Here is a 22,027-nt window from a genome sequence, read left to right as displayed (position 1 = left end):
TGGTTTCCAGTAACTACTCATGGTTTCTTCATATGCTACTGACCTCACATTTCTAACTTCAATCCCAAATTCTATTCCAAACTACAAATTCATATGTCCAAACTGCCAACTCAGTATCTCACTTTGATGTCATACAGCAACACAAGTTTAACATGTCTAAAGTTAAACTCACCCCCATCCCCCACCCCATCCTGCTTTCTTCTTGTCTTCCAAATCTCAATAAATGGCAACTCCATACTTCTGTTGTACCAAAAATCTTATGGTCACCTTTGACTCTCTTCTTTCTCACATTCCATGTCCTATCCATCAGCAATCCCTGCAGACTTTAAAAATACAGTCCACATCAACCACTTCTCACTCTCACCCCACCCAACCATCTCTTGCCTGTATTATTTCAACAGCCTCCTAACTAGTCTCCAAAATTCTACTCCTGACCCCCTAGTCTGTTCTCCATCCACAGGCTGGCATATTTCCTTTAAAACTCAAGCTACATCATGTCCCTACAGTGGCATCCATCTCCTGCAGAATCAAGTCCTAAGTCCCTACCATGGTTTACGAGGTTCTATTCAATCTGACTTCATTAACTGCTCTTCTCTTGGCTCACCCTTCTTCAGGTACAATGCATTCCTTACTAGTCCAAGAACACTTTAAACAATGGCCTCAGGTCCTTTACATGTATTCTCCTTGCCTGGAATAATTTCCTGCCAGATTTGTGTATGACTTGCTCCTCACTTTATTCAGGGCTCCAACCAAACATCAACTTACCTTTCCTGATTACTCTAAAACAGCACCACCTTCTGTCACTCACAATCCCCTTAGCCTACTTTATTAGTCTTCAAAGTACTTCTCTTCATCTTTAATTGTTTATCTTCTATGAAACAGCCTCCTTGTCTTACTCCCAATCCCACCAAAACGTAAGCTTTTCGAGAGCAGAGACTTTAGTTGCTGCTGTCTCCAGCTCCTGGTAGGTCCTGCCATCTTCTTTCCCCTCCACCTCCACCTTTTTGTCTGCTATTTTAAATATCCTTGAATAGAAAACTTTATGGACATATTACTTCCTTACCACAATGTCCTGGGTATTTTTTTTTTTAAATTAAGATTCTTTATATAGATTGCTGTAAGACTTGCCAAAAAAGTTGTACCATTTTATATTTCCTGATGTGAAGGGTGCCTCTTTAATGACAATACAGCCAACACAGGTATATCTATCCTCCTGCTGTTTCCTCTTCTCAACTTCCCCTCTAATCAAAAATGAAGCACCAGCAGACCCCCCATGAGCTATGGTACTCTACATATGCTTACCACTTGTGGCTGCCTATGCTAGTCTCTTAACCTATAATCTCCTCCCCACTCTGCAATTCTAAAGCTCATTAAAAATTAGTTAAATACATGTTTAGTCCCAGCTCCAGTGATATTTCCTGTCTGGATCTCTCCCTGGGCAGCCTTACTAGAGTAGATTGCTCTTTCATCGATGCTACCTCTAGACCTTGTATGTATCTCAATTATTATCCGTATTACCTTATATTTATCAAAATGTGCATGCCTGTATCCTTGCTGGCCTGTGAGCATCTGGATGGTAGCATGTTTATTCACTTGTGTCTGTAACATTAGAACTAAGGACAGGAGCAAGTCAGTCTCTGCAAAAGTGAGCTAAATGAATGGTAAAAAGACACAGGAGGTTGAGGAAAGATCTGGTTTGTCTCTCCAAGTCACCCTATCTTTCCGCTCTTACTGCTGCTGCATCAGTTCTTGGCACACAACATCACCGTTTGTGGCCTGAGAGTGTGCGGCCTCTATCTTTAAATCTAGTTATTAAAAAATTATAGGCCTAAAATAATGATCACAATAAACAGGATAAATCTACAAGAAACTAAACTACTATATAATAAAACAACAGTAATTTGTAATCAGAAAAGCAAAAATAGCAGCAACTGAAAAACTCTAATCAGCTCAAGATAACACTGATGATATACTGATAACAAAGCACCATTCCCCACAAAATCCAATGGAGTATATGTATGGCTAGACTTAGTTGCAGACTATAATATTTGATGATGTGGCAAACTTCAGGTACTTGCTAATTTCAGTTTAAAATGTGGGCTGTGAGTGCCCCTTTATAACTTACTGAGCAGGCTGTCTTTAGTTGACATGAAATTGGGTGGTGCTGGCCTTTAGGCACATAATTTGAATTTCTGGATCAGTCCACAACCTCCTGGGAATCAATCTCCCTTGAGCCCTCAAGTGGGACCGTGCAACAAATGATGAGCAGCTCTGCTTTGGATGTCCACAAAAGTTTGTTTTGTACCTCAAAAAAATTTCCTCAAGAAGCTATCTTTTCCTCCAAAAGGCTGAAAACATAAATTTGTTCCAGTCATTCTCTAAGGTTTCACTTCCCACATGCTGAATCTAAGATTAACATTCAACTTCATTTTATCAAGGCCCTTGCTTTTCATCCTCAGTCATACTCACTTCCACAAAAAGAGCAAACACAAAAGGTTTCATTTAAAAATATGGCACCTCAAAATTATTTTCCTGGTATATCAGATTCAGATTTCTTAAATTTTAGAACAGACTTCAATTTTATTTTTTGACATTCATGCATTTTACCTGGTGATTTAAAAAGCCTATTATTTAATTATTTTCAATTTTTAAATATACAAGGAGGCTTCTGAAAAATCTTTTAGTGTTTCAGTAATACCAAATGGACAAGATAAACATCTTGACTTAAATAACTATAGTCTGAGACATTAAAAAAAAAGTAATACATAGTTATCTTCCAATTTCACTAAAATTGAATACTTTAATTTTTTTTCTTTTAAAGTCAAAATATCATAAAACTAATTAGGTATCAGTTGTGTGAAAAAACAAATGCTCAAGATGAGTAGAAACCAGCAGTAATGTAACAAAGGCTTTTTTTTTTTTAACCTTCCAAATAAATAATTTCAAAAGGCAATTTAAAAGACTGACAGCAATGTCACACTTGGATAATTCCATCTATGAGACTGTGTTTTTCCTCCTCTTCAAAGTTCTCTGCAATTATCCTTCTCACAATGAAAATGCTTCTCTGCTCCTAAGATGAAATGATTTAATCAACTTTTAAGGCCACTGTACTTCCTTATTCAAAAATACTATGTACCAACATCAGTTTTTATTTATAATAAGGTACAAAAATAGTAGAAGCAAAGTAGTCTAATTTCTTGGAAGCATAAATTCTTTAGATTAAAATAACAGTTCTAGCTTCATTATCAGTAAAATTGATTTAATCAATTTATTTTAGAATGCTTAACTATTTGATATTTTTCATTCATAGGTCTTTCTTTTAATAAAACAAACTCTTTATAATCAATCTACTTGTAGTTTCTCTGAGGGTTACAATATGCGAGAGGAAGTTTGTATACTTTTAGTTTTGAAAATTGTTTTCCTTTCTGAATCAAACTTTTACTTATAAAGAATTCTAAAACTTCATTTTCACATACCATTCTGAAGAAAGGGCATTCGAAGACAAAACTTTTTCTTAATATTATAATATATGTCTTCTGGACCTAGAAAATTTATCTCTAGAAGAATAAGAAGGGCCTATGTAGCACTACCTATACTGGATAGTTTAAAAAGTTTATATAAGTGGATTAAAACCCACAACGTAAGAATACAGCATCCAAATCACCTGCTGTGCTATATATTCATTGAAGAGATAAAGCTTAAAACATGTAGATCAGAGTCCCAAACATTAAAGTGTGGAGCTATCATTTCTGTAATAATTTAGCTATTAGTATTGTTAATAAAATTTTGTTAGACATCTTCATCACTAAGTAAGACAGTATGAATTAGGCTGGCAAGTACATTTTTTTTAGAGCTTTTGTTTTATTTTGGAAAAGAAAATTATTAGAGAACCAAAGTGGGACCTTTTACAACTAGGAGAGCATTTAGAGATCATCAAGTCCAATTCCATTTTCAGAGGTAAGAAAATGGATGTTCAAAAAGGTGGAATAAAGGAGCTAATGACAGAAATTAGGATTAGAACTTAGCTCTTCTGATCACACGCCCACTTGTTTTTCTGCTATCTCATACTTAGGAAGAAGTAATGTTTACAGATCTATTGAAGCAGAATGGATTAGCCCTATAGGAAGCTTGATTTACAAATACCGAGGCTGTAAAGTTGTGGGTAGACACAATTGGTAATGAAAATAAAGATGACGGTGCTAGCCATAACAAAAACACAGAAATACAATCAATCAGAAAACAGTGGTATCTATCAAACCAAAGAATTATTCACATGATTCAGGTGAAGGCTGGCACCTATTTACACAGTTATAAATGCAAACATTTGACATTTTAAGAAAAGTTTTCATAACTATCTCATTGTCCTTTTAGTTACTGTGGAATTATTTGAACCCTGAAATTATCAGTCAATAAACTGTCAAGAATAGCAGAACAGAAACTGCTTTAAAACCTTAATGAAAAATAAACCATACTACCATAATATGCAAAAAATAGCTAATTAATACTTATAAGACAGGCCTTACATGGCCCATAATCCTATTAAAATAAGAATCTGATGATTTCAACCACTACCAATTTATTGATCAATATATCATTACTTATAGAAAAACTCCACCTAGATTTTCTCTAAACACCTCAAACACATTTTTCCTCCAAAGTTTCTCTTTCCTTGTCCATATTGATTATAGCATAAGCACTGACCCAGTTGCTTAGTTAGAAACAGCTCTATGCCTGAGTCCTCTCACCATACATTCAAACTCACCAGTCTTTTACATGTCCCTGCTGCTTCCAAGCCCAATGCAACTGCCCTGGTTCAAAAACCTTTATCAACTCTCCCTTAGTGCTTAAAACAACCCTCTGAATGTCCTCCCTGCATCCAGATTCTTAGGATTTAGTAAACAAAGATAAAAAATTGACCATGTTACTGCCCTGGTTAAAGAATTCAGAAAGCTCCTTGGAGTCTAGAAGATAAAAGTCTAAACTCCTTAGCCCTCTATCCTGACAGTCACACCTCTGCCACCTTGCCCCACTGGCCCCGCACACCAAGATCAAGACACACAACACTTTTTCCAAGCATACGTAACTCTTCCACGTCTCTGCTTCTGCAGAGGCCATTCCCTCTGGCATGCATCTAACATATTCTTCTTTCGGGTCTCCAAACTGTGAAATCTCCAAGGACTTGCCCAAACAGGATTTGCCATCTCCCATTCTGTGCTTGTGCTATATTGAGATGGCTTACTTATTTGTCCCTCTTCCCCACTAGCCTATGTGTTCCCAGAGGGTGGATATCAAGACACAGTTAAGAAAGGCTCTGGAGTCTGCTTGTCACTCTACTTCTTACCAGCGGGTGGCCCTGGTTTAGCCTCAGAGGCTGAAAAAGTTACATTTCTATTAAGCCTTTACATTTATTATGTAAATGTAAAGCCTTTACATGTAAGCCTTTACATGTAAGCCTTTACATTTACTATGTAGATGTAAAGGCATAATAAATGTAAAGGCTTAATAGATATGTACATGGCATATAATAAGTGCTCAATAAAATTTAACTATGATAAGGAAACAGGAGACACACAATAGGCACTTGCTAGTTTTGAAAGTTGCATAGTATAAGTTGTATCCTAATTTCCACCTATGTTCATTTCATAAACAATTTACAATAAAAACCATTTATCTTAGAAATAAGTAACATTTTAGTAGACCTAAAGATGTTTTAGTACACATTAGTAAAAACCATCACTATTTCTAGAAAGGTATGCTCTGCTTTTAGTGATCCAAAAAAGGATACTAATTGTGCAGATTTCTCAAATTTAAACTACAAACTCAGTATTCTATTAGTATTCTACCTGGGAAAAAATGCTTCATTAAAAAAATCTGATGTGGGTTTGTATACCGCTTTCTCCCAAATACTGAAAGCTCCTTCTTATATATACAAAATTAACCCTCACAAGCTGTTGGAGTCAACTGTTGAAACAATTTAGAAAAAAATTGAAATTAAACATAAAACAACAAAATAACCAAATAGGTACCATTTATTATCACATGCCAGGCACATTTGAAAAATCTCATGTAATCCTGGTAACAATTCTCTTACATAAGCAGTATTTTTATTCTCATTTTATAAATGGCAAATACTGCAGTTTATAGGGTAGTCACTTGGTTCCAGACAGCAAGGGGAGGTACTGGGACAAACTCAGTTTCTACGACTCCTGGGCTTTGTAGATCTACTAGACTGCTTCTCTCAAATCCACAAGTTACCTCATTGATAAACGTAAGTTTGTGGCTATGGAAAATGCTCAGAACTTAAAGAATTTAGATCTGAAACTAATGAAATGTACTATTCTAAGAATGAAAATATATTCTTACATGGAAACGGGACACAGTTTTTCCTCCTACAGTTAGGGCTGCCATTTTTCCATTATTGTTTTCCTTTGGAGTATATTTTAGAACATGACAGTCTTGTACCTAAAAGAAACAAATATTAAATAAAACTAAGTCTGTGCCAAGATACATTTTAACATTACATACCAGCCACATTGAGGCCCTAGGACAATTAGGAATTCTCTAAAGTTACTTATCATTCATTTAACACCAAACACAGATAACCTTTGGAAAAAAGTGTCAAATACAACACATAAAAAGGTGCATAACACACAAACATATAATAAATTGAGTATTTATAGAGAAAATACTCTTGGAATCACTACTCATTTAAGAAGCAAAATCTCCCAAATGTCTGTGTGTCTCTTCCCAAACACTCCATTTAAAAAAAAAACAAAAACAAAAAAAACAACAACAAAAAACCCCTAGAGCAGTGGCTCTCAAAGCATGGTCCACAGATAAATAGCATCAGGATCACCTGGGAACTTGGTGGAAATGAAGGTTCCCAGACTCAGCAGAGACCTACTAAATCAGAATCTCTGTGCTTTATAAGCCCTCTGAGTGATTCTGAGGCACATTAAAGTTTAGAAGCACAGCCCCAAAATAACCACTACTCTTGACATTTATGGTAATCATTTACTTTTCTTTATATTACCTTTGAAAGTATTGCTTAATAATGTAGTTTAGTGTTGCCTGCTTTTAAACTTTATTTAAATGGAATCAGATTATATGTACCCTTCCACACCTTCTTTCACTCATGATTGTATTGGTAAAGTTCATCCACATTGTTGTGGTAGCTCTATTCTGTTCATTTTCATGCTATCCAGCGTTTCATCATGCGAACACACCATAATTTATTTACCCATTCTACTAATGATAGACAATTGTGTTACCTCTACTTTTGGAGTATTAAAAGTAATACTGCTATAAATACTGTTGTACAGTTATCATGGTGCCCACCTGTTTATGTTTTCTAGTAACATGCAATTGCTAGACTATGAGGTTCCTCATCTCAACTTTACCACATAATATTAAATTGTTTCCTGAAGTGGTCATACCAATTTACAATACCACCAGTCATTACTGAAAGTTCCCAAAGGTTCTTAGTGTTCTAGAAAACTATAATCCTATCCTTGACCATTCAGAGTCAGTAAAAATTTACTAAGGCTCATAGGCTCCCTGTGCCTATTAGCAGTCTAAGCACTTACGTGCAATAGTTCTCATTTTTATTACCATCACTTGCCTAATCACTTGTCTAAGGCTGGACCCCCAAAATGAACTGAGTTGTCCAAAGTGATTTGGGGAATGATGGCCTCCTAACTTTACCAGTGGTCTTTCTATAATAATGATAAAGACAACAGCAGCTAACATCTATTGGACATTTAACATGTTTTACCTTTTAAGTGCTTAACAATTATTATCTTGTGCAATCCTCGCAATAACCTTTTGAGGTAGGTTGTAACTATTTCTTTTACAGAATAAAGTTATATCTTTTACAGATGAGGCACAATGCTCCAAAAAACACAGCTAGGAAGCAGCAGAACCAAGACTTGAAGCCAAGCATTCTGGTCCCAGGGCCCACATTCTTAACCATTAGAGTTTACCTTATCTCAGAGAGCAAAATGCTACTTCGCTAGAAAGTTTACATTCTGAGTTAACAAAGAGATCAAAACTGTAATTTGGAGTTGAAAAATCTCCATAAATGAAAATAAGGTGGAACTGAGATTTTTTTTATTATTATTATGAATTAAACTAGATCTGTGAGAAGCTAGTTTACAATCTTTTTTTATTAATTGCCTCAGTTATCCCATGCCAGTATTAAGAAGGCCACCACTCAAGCAAGACTGAGAATATTCAATGAAACCATGAGAAGTAAAGTTTTTTTTATTACTATTTATGCTCAACATTACTCTATTTTCACCACACAGTTACATGTTTCAGCATACAAACGTTTCGGGATACAAATAGATCTTGGCACATGTACAGATTCCTGTTTCTTACCTGAAGTAATGTGACTACGTGCTTTTTACCATCTTTGGTCCATAAAGGCATCATGCCTAGTTTCACTGCGACAAGGCCTACTCTAGAGGAACCTGGCAATTGAAAAGTAAATAAAGGTTAACATAAGCTTTTTCACTATTTGCCAACATCAAGCAATAATACTTCTAAATTGTGGTTTCAATATAAGGAGCAGACAGATATGAAACATTCTGGTATATTCATAGAGTAAAAACACAAATGTTCCTTACAGACATACCTTCAACCATGCCTAAGATATCGGTACTCAATCAATCTCCATAAAAGTAACAAATATAAGAGAACTGTGCAAAATAAAGAAAATAGTTAAAAATATTCTGGTTTTAAAATAGTAATGCTAATAGAGAGCATGACAAATCCATCATTATGTATTGCTTTACTAGTATCAATTTATATCCAACCTTACTAACTAGAAAACATCTATCACTTAAATTCTAAGAAGTTAGCTGGGGTTATTGGGATGACACAAGTGGTCATATTGCTAAAATATGTTGGCCTCCCTCATGACACTCAGATTTGCTACATAAATTGATAAAGTTGCTCCACTAAGAACATTTGGCCACTATACAATTCAACTGCTAAAATAAACCCCAACCAGATACCACATTCTCAACAGGAAAGGCTTTATTTTTGGTTCATCTACCCATGGGTTTAGCATTCTACCAGGTACAAAGAGCTGATTCTGGGGTTACGCTGGGCAAATCTGGAGTGCTAAAATATCTCAACTGAAAACACCTGTGTGACACATTACAATTTAGAACATACTCTTTTAGCTTTTCTTCCCTGGCTTATTTTTGTATTCTTTTTTTTCTCTGAAGGAAACAAGAAAATGTATGCAGAATTGTTCTCCTTTCACATACAAAACAACTTCTTTAGGAAGTCTTGTTTGTCATCAGACATTCACTAACAGAATAGGATGCTGGAAATAAACTTGCAAACCAAACCACAAAGAAACAGACACGAAAAATAAATTCAAGAGATGATAAATTTATCAAATAGTTATAATTCTGAATGTGCCAGCCACAAATTATGAGAACTCATCATATACAAAATAACTACCTGGTTCCCAAGGATGTATAGGCCACGGTTCATCTTTCAGAGGACACAGTTTGCTTGCTAACTGGGCTTTATTTTCATCGGAGGCCAACTGCTTAACAAATGTGACATTTTCTTCAGAAAGATGCTCATCCCACCAAGTACCACCAATCTTGCCATGGAGACTTCTAATCAAAAGCCAGATATCTGTTCTGTAAAAATAAAAATTAGAAAACAAATCACAATTCAAGTTTCCCTATTTAATATAGGGAAGGGAGGTCACATAAATTAGAAAGTGTCCTCAGGGCCTTAGGAAAAGGTATGGAGTCTGTGCAAGTTGTTTCTTCCTCATGTTCCTTCTAATAATGGGGCTCACATTTTAATTGTTAATGATTACCCTGGAGGAAAAGTTCTTCATCTTATCCTCTGGGATAAACAGTTTTTGAACAAAACTCCTTCCTAGACACAGAAGTCACTGACTCATCTGAACGTGTCCCTTAATAGTTCATATCCAGTGGAAGTGGCAGAACATGGAATGCTGATCTTTCTCTAATAAGCTCACCTCTTCCCTGCAATGACATGGCCTACGCTCAGAGTAAAGAAACCGGATGTACAAACTTAAAAGATCCATAAAAGACATGATCACTGATTAGCTTAACAGCCAAAAAAGACCTTATGGGCCTGAGGTCAGGAAGGAGGTAATATTTGCACGTAGTGGCAGAAAAGAAGTAAAGCTTTTTGTTGTCTACCTTGTGTAATCAGGTAGATTGAAGTTAGAGTCCCAATTTTTCAATTATTAGTTAAGTGACCCTTGGCAAGTTTCTTCTCTCCAAGCCTTCGTTTTATCTGCAAAACTGAATAATGGTACTACGGAATAATTATAGTATCTGTAAAACATAATGATAGTTTTCTCAAGTGAGGGTACATGAGCTAAGGTGCCTAATATACTTAAAAGAGCATCTAGTACATAGAAAATGCTCACTAACTGGCAGATATTATTGCTGTTGGTAATGCTCGCGGTCAGTCGCTGGCTCATAAGCCTTAAAAACAAAATCACCCTTTCAGTCTTTTATAGGGCACTTCCTTAGAGTAACGCTCCTTACTCTTCCTTACTTCAGCTGGACACAGCTCCTTCCTCCTCCATCTAGAGCAAACTCCTCCGTGCCAGATCATGCCACTGCTTAAAGCCGCAGTTCTGCAGGAACCACACACCCAAACCCTGTTTCTCGCCCACACCCACCTGTTCCCCGAGCTCTGAGCAGCACCCAGACACCCTGCGCCGCGGCCCAGGACCTGGGCGCCGGCCTGAGCCAGCAGCCTCCAACCAAGCATAAAGGGGCGGGAGAGAGGGGTCGGGTCGCTACACTTCTGTGACCCCGCTGCTTTATTTTCAGTGTCCCCACGCTGCCGTCACGTGTCCGCCGAGACCCCTTTAGGAGCCGTCCTGCGGGCTGTCGGCCGAAGCGCTCCGGGACGGAAAAAGAGCGCGACAGCTACTTCCGGTCCGTTCCGCAATGCACTCCGGGCACTGGGGTCAGCTCCCAGAACTAGAGTTCTGCCTTCTTAATAGTCCGACTTTGGATTCGAGTTAGGGTGGGGAGGGTGGGGAGGGTGGGGAATGAGTCGTCTCTCAAGGGGTTAAAAAAAAAAAAAAAAAGGATATTTGGAGTTTAAACTTTAGACGCGTACTAGGGACAGGCTTCTTAAGGAAGCAAAATCACTTCTAGATAATGCCTTTTGTGGCGTAGCTCATTGTACTAAGCAGCGCTTAATATTCTTATATTGGCTTAAGTTCAAAATAGCCCTGAAAGGAAATTATTTTTCTCTTATAAATGAGGGAACACAGATTGAGAATTTTGGAGCTGGCCTAAAATAGCTCATCTGGCAGATGGGCAGAGCCAGCATTGAAACAGGGTGGCGTGTATTAACCTAGAATGGCCAAGGTGATGATGTGTGACTTCCAGGGCTGGGTCATAAAAGGTATTGCTACTTTTGTCTTGGTCTCTTGGGTTGCTTCCTTTGGGGAAAGCTAGCAGTCATGTCCTGAAGACACTTCAATAGCCCTGTAGAGAAGCCCATATGAAGAGGAATCAATTTTCCAGCCCAGGAGCGAATCACTTAGGAAGTGGATTTTCCAGTCCCAGGCAACCTTTCATATGAATGCAACTCATGAAAGACCTTGAGCCTGTACCACTCAGCCAAAGAACTCACAGGTTCCTAACCAGAAGATATTACCAAAGAGAATAAATGATTACTCTTATTTTGAGTCACTAAGTTTGAGGGTACTTTGTGACACAGCAATAGGTAGCTAATATACCTTTTGTACAAACAAGTCCTTGTCCTAGGTTCCATACCCAGACTAATCATGTGAGCACCTTGGGCACTCATTCCACTACTCCAAAAATTCATTTCCTTATTTGTCAAATAGGTGTTTGTAGAAATTCAGAAACAATAACTTTAAAGTTTAGCTATTTTAATTCCCTCTTTTTCTTAGAGATATGGTTAACCTGCTTTAAAAGTTCCAGGCAATGGTCAATTCCTGGTTACTACTTGGACTTCAAAATCTTTGCTTTGCTTGCTCTTCCAATTGCATCAATTACTGTCTCAATTACCCTGGGAACTTCCAAATAACACGGGACTTTGGCAGAAAAATTACATCTCTTTTACCTAGCTGTGCTGCATGGCTTCCTAGTTACTTATGTATGGCCCTTCATTGAACAAACATGTCTTGAGATATACCACATGAAGAAGTTGGGGAAAACAAAGACTTGCTTACTACCGCCAATAGGTAGCATTTCTTGTGCATACAGTATGTTATAGTAAGTGCTCAGTATGGTGAAAGCCTATGAAAGACCACCAGCACACCTGAAATCAAACAAGGTTAAGTTTAATTAGCTTACTAAAGCCAAAGAGTATGTACACCTGAGGATGTCTCTATAGGAATGAGAGGGAGGGGCTTACTCTAAGATTTAGACTTATGCTGGGTATTTTTAAGATGGTGTCAGGGAAGCAGGGACTTGTTTTGAAATGAATGAAGCAAGGGCAGTCCATCAATTGCACATCTCAATAATTTTGTTATGGAGGCAAGAAGAACAAAGTGAGACCAGAGATGATATTGGTAAGAAAGCAGAATCAGACAACACAGATGGATCTTGAGAATATCATGCTAAGCAAAATAAGTCAGACAGAAAAAGTTGAGAACCGTATGATTTCACTTATGTGTAATATAAACTCGAAAGCAACAAATGAACAAGACAAACAAAAACTCATAGACACAGACAACAATTTAGTGGTTATCAGAGAGAAAAGGGCAAGAGGAGCGATAGGAAAGGATATAGGGAGTCAAATATATGGTGACAGTCAGAGATTTGATTTTGTGTGGTGAACACAATGCAATATACAGATGATGTATTATACAATTTTACACTTGAAACCTGTGTAATTTTATTCCAATAGATTTAATTAAAAAGAAAGCAGAAATCACTCAGAAGAAGGAACTGTTAGTCATTTTATAGCAGTACTGTGGCCTTGTATATGGTCTGTTAGAAATATTGTGTTGACATTACAGTATGAACACTGCAGTCTCATTACTAAGAGGATTCATTTTCACTCTTTCAGTATTTTTTCTCACTTAATCTTAATAGCAATCCCATGTGATAATATTATAATAGTCTGCATTTTTACAGTTGAGAAAATGAACACGGAGATATTACACAATTTAAGATCACTCTGCAACTAAGTGGTAGAGCCAAGATTTAAATCCTGGCATTATGACCATGGAGCTTGTGTTCTTAGCCACTTTGTTTCATTGATTATCTATGACGAATATGTTACTATTTTTGCACTGGAATTTCTTTATTGCTGAAGAGGAAAACCGATAAGTCAACACGCACAGTGGTCTTTGAGGATTGAGGAGGCAGTCATTCAGACTAATCTTTGCCCCTAGTGCCAAATCTCTCCTGATCTGTAATGGGGATGTTGAGTCAATGAAACACTCAGCAGGCATTGAATTGGATCAAAGCAAAATGTGCTTAGTCTGCTTTTATACAGGACATGTCTTCAGTTGTGAACTGGGGCTGTGAGGTGTCATCATACTTAATTCCGTCACTGCAGTATGCTGCTAACTGGCAAGGGCCAGGCCCTGTTCTTGAGGGGCCGAGCCAGGGCTTCATTCAGGTGATTAGGTACTGAGCTCAAGCTTCCCATTATTTCTGATTTCATCCTTCAGAGACTACTCTAGGCCCCGGAACCCTGATACCAATATGCCTCTCTGGGACTTCAATTCTTTATTGGAACAAAAATAACCACCAAGATTTCTTTTTAGTAAAGCAGGTCCTTGAATAACGTCCTCCTGTTATAACACTGATGAGATGTTGTGGGAACTTACTCTTGTTTATATCAGTTAGCCTATGGAAAAATTGATTTCATTTTATGTCGTTTCCCTTAAAGTCACAGAATCTATCAACGACATTAAGTGAGGACTTACTGTACTAATTCCATAATTCTTACTCCTCTAATTCAGACCAAAAGATGATATAATAAATCTTCTCCTTATTACATAAAACATTAAGAATACTTGCATTTCTGAATTTCTAAAGCCATATCCAATAAAATAGAATCATCATAAAAGGAGTAGATCTCAAACCAAGGGTTTATTGGAAATGTCCTCTCTATGTGTTTCTGCCTTTAGGCTCTTCAGTTAGTTCTTATAATGTTTGCAGTATTTCCGGTATAATTGGTTTATCGCAGAATAATAAATTTTTCATTGTTGGTTAATTTGCATTTTACATTCATTTATGCTGTCTCTTAGTTCATAACATGCCTTATTCTTGAAATTAAAAATATTTTTTAAGTGAATTTAGAATTTTACCATTAAATTACCCTTGGCTTTCTTCCATTTTTCTAAAGAGAATTGAGCATATTTAAAAATGGGTAGAGATATTATGAAGGTGAGTCAAATATTGGATGAGGAAATAGATAAAATGAACTTTAAGAAATTTGGAACTTTGAGAGTCTGTGGCTGGCTGGAATAGAAAGCTTAAAAGGCCATATTGCAAAATCCATAGATGCTCATTCAATAAGAAAATGAATTCTGCTTCAATGTCCTCCAATAAGACCAAATTATAATTCAACTTTAATATAATGTTTTTAAAAGCACAATGTTTATTTATAAATTCCTGAGTGAGCTAGCTTTTAAGGTTCCAAGCGATGACCAGAAAGGAAATAGATTTGGCTTTAAGAAAGCCTTTTAAAATGCAGTGTGGCCATGTAGTGATGTGTTTAAAGTTTCTTAGCATCCTGCTCCCCTCTCTTGTATTCAGAATGGTTCTGAAACTTATGTAATTAGACCCAGGTGCATTTTTTTAAAGCTCTTTGATGACTGAACAAAAATGTTAGCAACAGACAATGGAGCATCACATGCCAGAAGACCAAAAGCTTTCGGCCAAGGAGAGCCCCTTCTCCCTGGTCTAGCTTCTGATGCCAGTGTAGTTCTGATTGCTGGAGCATGGCACTGGACCAGTGAATACTCTTGTCACCTGGAACCATGGTCAGGGTGTCCCTTCTGAGCCCAGAAGATACAGACTTGAGAAATTCCCAGAGACTAAGTTCATTTATGATTTTGATTCTACTTGGAAGGGGTCCCAGAAGAATGAGAAATAACTAACACATTGCTCTTGCTAAGTGGAAGATTCTAAGTGATTTACATATATTAACTCATTTACTCCTCAACTATGAAGTTAGTACTATTATTCTCATCCTTATTTACAGTGTGAGAAGTTGAAGCACAGAGAAAATAAGCAGCTCATCCAAGGTCACAGACTTTAAGTAAGTGGCAAAGCCAGGAATTGAGCCCAAGCGGGCAGACTCCTGAGTACAAGTGCTTCAAAGCCCTGTTACTACCTCTCTCCCAAGAAGAGAGAGTCATATGACACAATTTCAGGACACTCAGCTTGGCATCCAGAGGTTGTCCCAGATAAACAAGGACTGGGGATGGTAGTGGTAAGTCTGCATCTTTAGTGATCCGATTAGTCTGGATCAGGATCAATAGGGCTCAAGAGAGAACAATGAGGCCAAACTGCTTGAGATAGTCTCTCATTCAATCATAGACAACTTTCAAGTCAGGAAAGAAACAGGAAGCTCTGTGATGTCCCAGGTCAGTGCTGCTCATACTTAAATATACAAAAGAATTACCTGGGAATCTTGCTAAAATGCAGAGTCTGATTTAATAGGTATGAGGTGAGACTTGAGAGTCTGCCTTTCTAATAAACTCTAGGTCATGTAAATGCTGCTGGTGAGCAGACCACACTTGGAACAGCAGGATTCCAGAATTCTAGACTCCAAGTCAAGAGACTTGAGATCCAGCCTCAGTTCTAAACTTAACTAGCAGTGTGACACTGAATCACTTCACCTCTCTGTCTTTTCATCTGTGAGATGGTAAGGGAGTAGGATTTGTCCAGATGAGGCCCCTTCCAGTCTTTTTAGTGCAATTTCTTGTGGAAGGCAGAATAATGGTATCAACATTCTAATGCCTAGAACCTACAAAGTGTTCTGCTGTAGCCAAAGGGACTTTGCACATGTGATTAAGGCAAAGGCACTCAGGATTATCCTCGATTATCTGGGTAGAGCTTAAATGCAATTATACGAGCCCCTAAAATTGAAGAAACGTCCTGGCTGGTGGAAAGGATTCTGTCTGCTATTATTGTTGGTTTGGAAAATGGAGGAAGGGAGGAGGTTGGGTTCCACAAGTCAAGGAATCCACGTGGGTGTCCTCTAGAAGATGGAAAAAGTGGGAAAATAAATTTTTCCATAGAGCATCCAGAAATGAATGTGGCCTTGCCAGCACCATCATATTAGCCCAGTAAGATCCACTTTGGACTTCCGACCTCTAGAACCGTAAAAGAATAAATTTGTATTATTTTAAGCCACTCAGTTTGTGGTAATTTGTTATGGCAGCAATAGAAAACAAAGATAAACCTTTTAGCCTAAAGTTCTAAATGCTGGTAACTTCTAGAATAAACAGACCTTGATTTTGGACCATTCGTGATGTAAAGATAAAAAAAAAATTTGCTGCTCTATTTTAAAATTTACTCGAGTTTAAGAAAAAAGAATTTTTGGTATGAAGCCTCGTTTTAAAACTCCAAGTCAGTCTACAGCCATGTTACCCTGAACAAGCCCGATTCCATCTGATCTTGAAAGTTAAAAAGGATCAGGCCTGGTTAGTACTTGGATAGGAGACCACCTAGGAAGACCAGGTGCTGTAGGCGTAAAAAATAAAAAAAATAAAGGATTGTAAGCTGACAAGGTCCTTGCAATCTGTGAGGTCAACCAAGGGTTGCCTTGCCTAAAAAAAAAAAAAAAATCCAATCAATTGCCAATTGCATTATTTTGTATATCCATATATTTAAAAATATTTATTGAATATCAGCTATAAAATATACAGTACTTGGCACAGAATAGGTGCTCAACAGATATTGGTTGAATAATCAAATAAATTTGAATCATACTGCACTAAATACAGGGATAATAAAATAATAATGATAATATTTGCTATTTATTGGGCATTTTAAATGCCAGGCATTGGGTTCAGAACAGATACCATCAAAATTGCTCCTGACAATAATAATAGATATGTTCAGCAATTTACATATGTAATTGTATGTAAAATAACTCAAGGAGTAACTTGCCCACTTAGCTAGTAAGTAGCCCAGCTGGAATTTAAAATGATCTGACTCCAAAATCTCCATTCTACTATTTTGCTTCTACCTCAAACCAGCAAGGCAAAACAATCTCAGTCCTTGAGGAGCTTACTGTGCAGCAGGCAAGACAGAGGAGGTAAACAGCCATATGGTAAGTGCCAAAATACAGGTGTAGGTACAAAGTGCCTGGATGGGATACTCATAGAGGAGTTAACATCTGAATTATTCCTTGAGGGAAGAATAAGAGTGTCCAGGGGCAGAGTAGAGAAAGGACATTCTTAGTAAAGGGAGTATGGTTCCAGCTACTACTGCTGGGTGATAAAGCACCTCAAACTTTTGAGCATAGAACAACCACAGTTTTATTTTTTTGTATGGTTTCTGTTGGTTAGGAATTCAGAAAAGGCACAGTGGGGATGGTTTGTTTCTGCTTCATGATGTTTGGGCTTCATCCGAGAAGGCTCCAAGACCAGGGAGGGATGATGTCAAGTGGTGGGTCAAGTCATTTGAAGGCTCATTCACTCCATATCTGGTGGTTGATGCTGCCTATCAGCCGGGACCCCAAATAGGTCATTTGCTGGAACATCTTTATGTGGTCTCACCATGTGACTGCTTGGGCTTCCTCACAACATGGTGGTTGCGTTCCAAGAGCAAGCTTCCCAAGAAAACCAAGTGTAAGCTATGTTACCTTTTATGATCTAGTCTCAGAAATCACATGGGATTACTTCACTTCAGACACAAGCTAACCCAGATTCAAGGGGAAGGTATAGAAACCCACCCTCCAATATGAATATGGCAAAGTCACATTGAAAGAAGAGCACATAGTCTGGGAGATGGGGTTATAGCCATATTTCAAAAACATAATTTGCCACATATACCATGTGTATGTCCACTTAGAAGAATGGAACTGCATCCAGGTACCTGCAGGGGTTGACCAGTGCAGACTACCTTAACAAACCTGCACAGTGTTTCAGATTGTCTGGATGGTTTATAGGAAAGAAAACAAGATTTATTCCAGCTTTCCTCCTGCTTCCTAGTGCAGCTTCTTGGAAAATTTCTCTATTCAAAGAGACAAAGATCAGGCTTGCAGGACTGTATGTGCCCAAGAGGATTTAAATATATCCCAGCATGCACAACACATTCTGGGACAGAAGAGACTGACCATCAAACAAGGTAAGCCACTGACCCCGAGTGCCCTTCCAGCTGTGCCCATGCCCCTTAGTGGCAAGGAGTGGGCAGCAGAGGTGGGTTTCGAAGGAGAAGTGGAAAAATGCAAGGGGTAGGGAGGGCACCGCCAGACTGCCTGAGAGTTAGGGAGTGACAGTGGTTCCTGCATCTGTGTTATTTAGACTCCAACCAGGCCTAGCAGGATCGTCATGGCAACTCGCCTGTCGGTGCCGCTGAGCTGAGACAGGATTCCCTTAGTAACCAAGGAGCCCAGGAGATGATGCTTAAAATAATCTTTAATGCCCAGGCAGAAATGCCTTTGCAGTTTTATTAACCATGAAGCATCACAGGGCATGGCTTTCACTCCCACTTTATTTCAAAGTGGAACAAAATGGCTTTTTAAAGAAGGAATTTCCAACCAAGGGCCAAATGCTGTCCTCGCTCCACAAAGCATACATCTCGCTGAAACCAATGAGTGTCACACCCAAATTCTGAGAAGAGCTGCTGGTCACTATTATATAAATTACCTGCAAATAGACCAGGCAATCCTCTTGCTGAAATCACTTGGCTTTATCTAATCTCTTTTCTATTTCTTAGCAAAGTCCCAGACAGTCTCTCAGTAGGGCAAATAATTATTCTTGGCAAGAGTCTAACACTTGGGCAATTTAGCCTGAGAGTTCCTTGCATCTGACACCGTCCCTGCTCACAGCACTTTTCCAATTTTCCCTCATCTCCACACCTGCCTTAGGCGTGGATCGTCTCTGAGGATTCCCTCACCATCTCTAGCCCTGGCTGTTAATTCCTCTTCTCTCTTAGCATTTACCATCTGCATATATGTGCTTGCATGGTATTATTCTTTTTTACTATAAGTAGTGTGAGGCCTCAAGTTTATAAACCATATCTTCTCGACAAGACTGCAAATTCTTTAAAAGCTAGGTAATAGGGTATAATGCATTTCTTCAGTTCTCCCGGAAGCCCCACATTTATAACAAGAGCTTCAGAAATACTTGGAAGTTTTAGTAGTGATAGTTGCTCAACTTTGTGAATATACACTTTAAAAGAGAAAACTTTCCGGTATATGAATTATACCTCAGTAATCAAAAAATCAAAACATATGGAAATCTGATTTGAAATATTGAGTAGCCAGAATTACCACACCAACTGGAGTAGAGGTAAACCCAGAACCAAAAGTTGCATGAAGAGGCCCGAACTTGGGTTGCCAAATGTCTAACAGAAGGAAAAGGGTTCTGTCTTGCCCACTGATATGCTCCTTCTGCCTCCTCCTGAGGAAAACTGGGTTCAGATCCTGTCTCTGCTACTATTTCCATGAACCTGGGCAAATCACTTAGTTTCTCTGAGCTTCCTCATCTGTAAAATATAATAAAATATTACCTCCTTCATAAGGCAACAGTACAGATTAAATGAAACGATATACATCAAGTGCTTCACACAGTACTTGGCACGTAGTAAGAAAAAAATGCTGACTACTGTTGTTGTTAATAATATTTATATTTACTTTCCATTAGATATTACAATAATTATAAAAAAAATCTCGATTCATCCTTTTCTAATTTTCTTAGTGGTATTTTCTCCATGAGCAATTACATCTTGATGTAATCGTACAAAATTCCTAACGAAATGTTAGGCAATCTTCGTCTTTCTTTTGGCCTCTAGGGTCCCTGTTTGCCGATCTCCTTTTAACACTACAGAAATACAGCATATGCAAGAGTAGTATTTTCATTGTTTAAAAACATCATCATCATCATCATCATCATCATCATCATCATCATCGCCACCATCACCACAATCAGGCATCCGCGGCTCCTTTCTAGATAAGGTGGGGTTGTGAAGCTCACTCCCCTCTCTTCCTTCCATCTCTTCATTCTTTTTTGGAATTCACACCCGCCCGGCCAGGAACATTGCAGGGAATGCCAGGTGTGGCTCTGCAATCTTTGCCTTAAAGGAAAATAGTTTCCTTCAAGTGTGTCAGTCACGATGTGTTCTCTGGGAAAGAAACTGCTGTTATAACATAACAGTTGTAATAGTAATGAAAATGCTCATAATAAATTACTTTTTGAGCCATTTATATAGTGTCTGGTGTAATGTTAAGTGTTTGGTAATTATTATTTTATTTAATCCCCACAACAATAGATGAGGAAAGTACTGTGGCCAGAAGAGGTTAGGTCAATTGGCCAAGACTATGTACCTCGTAAACTTCCCTAGTAAAGCCATAGACCTAGTACAGCCTGGTCTCCTAATTGAGAACCCGGGTCTCCTAATTCTCATCCCTGTTGATCCCACTCTACATAATGCCAAGTCTTTAGGTTTGCTGTTTTGGATGACTGAAAGCAGAAGTTATTTATAAAATGTTCTCCCTGCTTAAGTTATGGCCAGAAGAATAGGGGGGAAATGATCTTTAAAGTGAAATATCAACTAGATTGGAAATGTCTGAATGTAAAATGTCATTCTGAGTGGGCAAGTTCTTCTGCAAAAGGGAATTTGGGACTTGGTCACTTGACAAAATAAAATATATCAGAAATTGATTCTTAGGAAAATTGACTTTGTCACCTCAATTTGGCACTTTCTCTCATGAGCACAGGGGAACCTCCCAGTACTGGGCAGCTGGGTGGTCTCAGGCAGTAGAAAGGTGCTAGTTAAAATGGACGCTTTCTTGGACTCGAAAGCACGGTGGACTTTTCTGAGAAGGAAGGAGAAGTTAGCCTCTGGAACAAGAAACCATTCTCCCTCAAACTTTCCTCCGTTCCCCGCTCAGTCTTCTAGCAAATTTAGAGAACACCTTAATCACTATTTCCCTCCTGCTTCCAAAAATGTGAGAGAGATTTGTTTTTAATATCTCCATCATTTCATGCATATAAGTCTGAATTTTTATTCCAAATCCTGAAATGAAAAATGTAGTGGGTCATCACATAATGGACATTAAGAGAAATAGTCAGAAGTGGTAGATACAGAATATCAGGGAGGAACTCAGTGGGTTTCTTAAAGGCAGAGGAGAGGAGGGCTCTATAATTGCCTGTTCTTTTGCTCTTTTCCTGCAGTGGCAACCAGAATACTTTTATTCAGTATAGAAACAATTTGTTTGTATCTCTTCTGTTTCTTTTCTATCTCATGTAAGGAAGCGAAGTAGAGGTCAGTGAATGGTCAACATGCTTGCTTCATTTGACAAATATTCAAGCACCTTCTATGTTTCAAATCCTATGTGTCAGATGCTATTACATGCTGAATCCCACAGAGGTATCAAAGATGAAAGTATTTTCCAAGGTCATAAGGCAGAATACTTGCAATAAAATGTTTTATTAATTTTATTAATTTAGATAAGAGTTCAGTGACCGGAAATAAGTCAGGAGAATGGGTTCTCTTTGTGGCTGGTGGGAATAGAGAAGGAATGGCCATGTAGCATGGCCGTCTTCTATCCCTGCCTTACCATCTTTCCTCTCTGCCCAAGATCAAGCTACATTAGTCAGAAATCTTTGGTTGCAAGCAACAGAAGTCCAACTGAATTAAGTGAAAAGGAAATCTATGGACTTTGGTGGCTGATAATTCCAGTGGAAGATTTAGCTTTAGGCAAGCCTGGATCCAGAGCCTGCCTGAAGTCATCGAGATGCTATCTCATGCCTTTTCCTTTTTTGCCTCTTAGTTCTGCTTTCCTCCAATTTGACTTCATTCCCGTGAGGTGACAGAATGACTTTCTGCACACA

General features: G+C 38.1%; 1 protein-coding gene and 1 pseudogene across 1 annotated transcript in view; one reads left to right on the top strand and one right to left on the bottom strand.

Moving 5' to 3' along the window:
* The window catches only part of MRPL3 (mitochondrial ribosomal protein L3), a 36,929-nt gene extending 25,978 nt beyond the window's left edge, over positions 1-10,951 (bottom strand). The window contains exons 1-4 of the mRNA XM_006907250.3: positions 10,691-10,951; positions 9,475-9,662; positions 8,380-8,471; positions 6,364-6,462 (exon numbers count right to left, since the gene is read on the bottom strand). Coding sequence (XP_006907312.1) covers positions 6,364-6,462; positions 8,380-8,471; positions 9,475-9,662; positions 10,691-10,782 — 471 coding nt within the window. The 5' untranslated portion in view covers positions 10,783-10,951. The remainder of the gene's footprint in view (positions 1-6,363; positions 6,463-8,379; positions 8,472-9,474; positions 9,663-10,690) is intronic.
* A 5,645-nt stretch (positions 10,952-16,596) lies between these two features.
* Positions 16,597-16,715, top strand: LOC112475990 (annotated as a pseudogene).
* The last annotated feature ends 5,312 nt before the right edge of the window (positions 16,716-22,027 follow it).

This window comes from Pteropus alecto, unplaced genomic scaffold (genome assembly GCF_000325575.1).
Source record: "Pteropus alecto unplaced genomic scaffold, ASM32557v1 scaffold92, whole genome shotgun sequence".
NCBI lineage: Eukaryota > Metazoa > Chordata > Mammalia > Chiroptera > Pteropodidae > Pteropus > Pteropus alecto.
The sequence above is the reverse complement of the archived record's forward strand: the minus strand, read 5'-3'. Positions and strand labels throughout refer to the sequence as shown.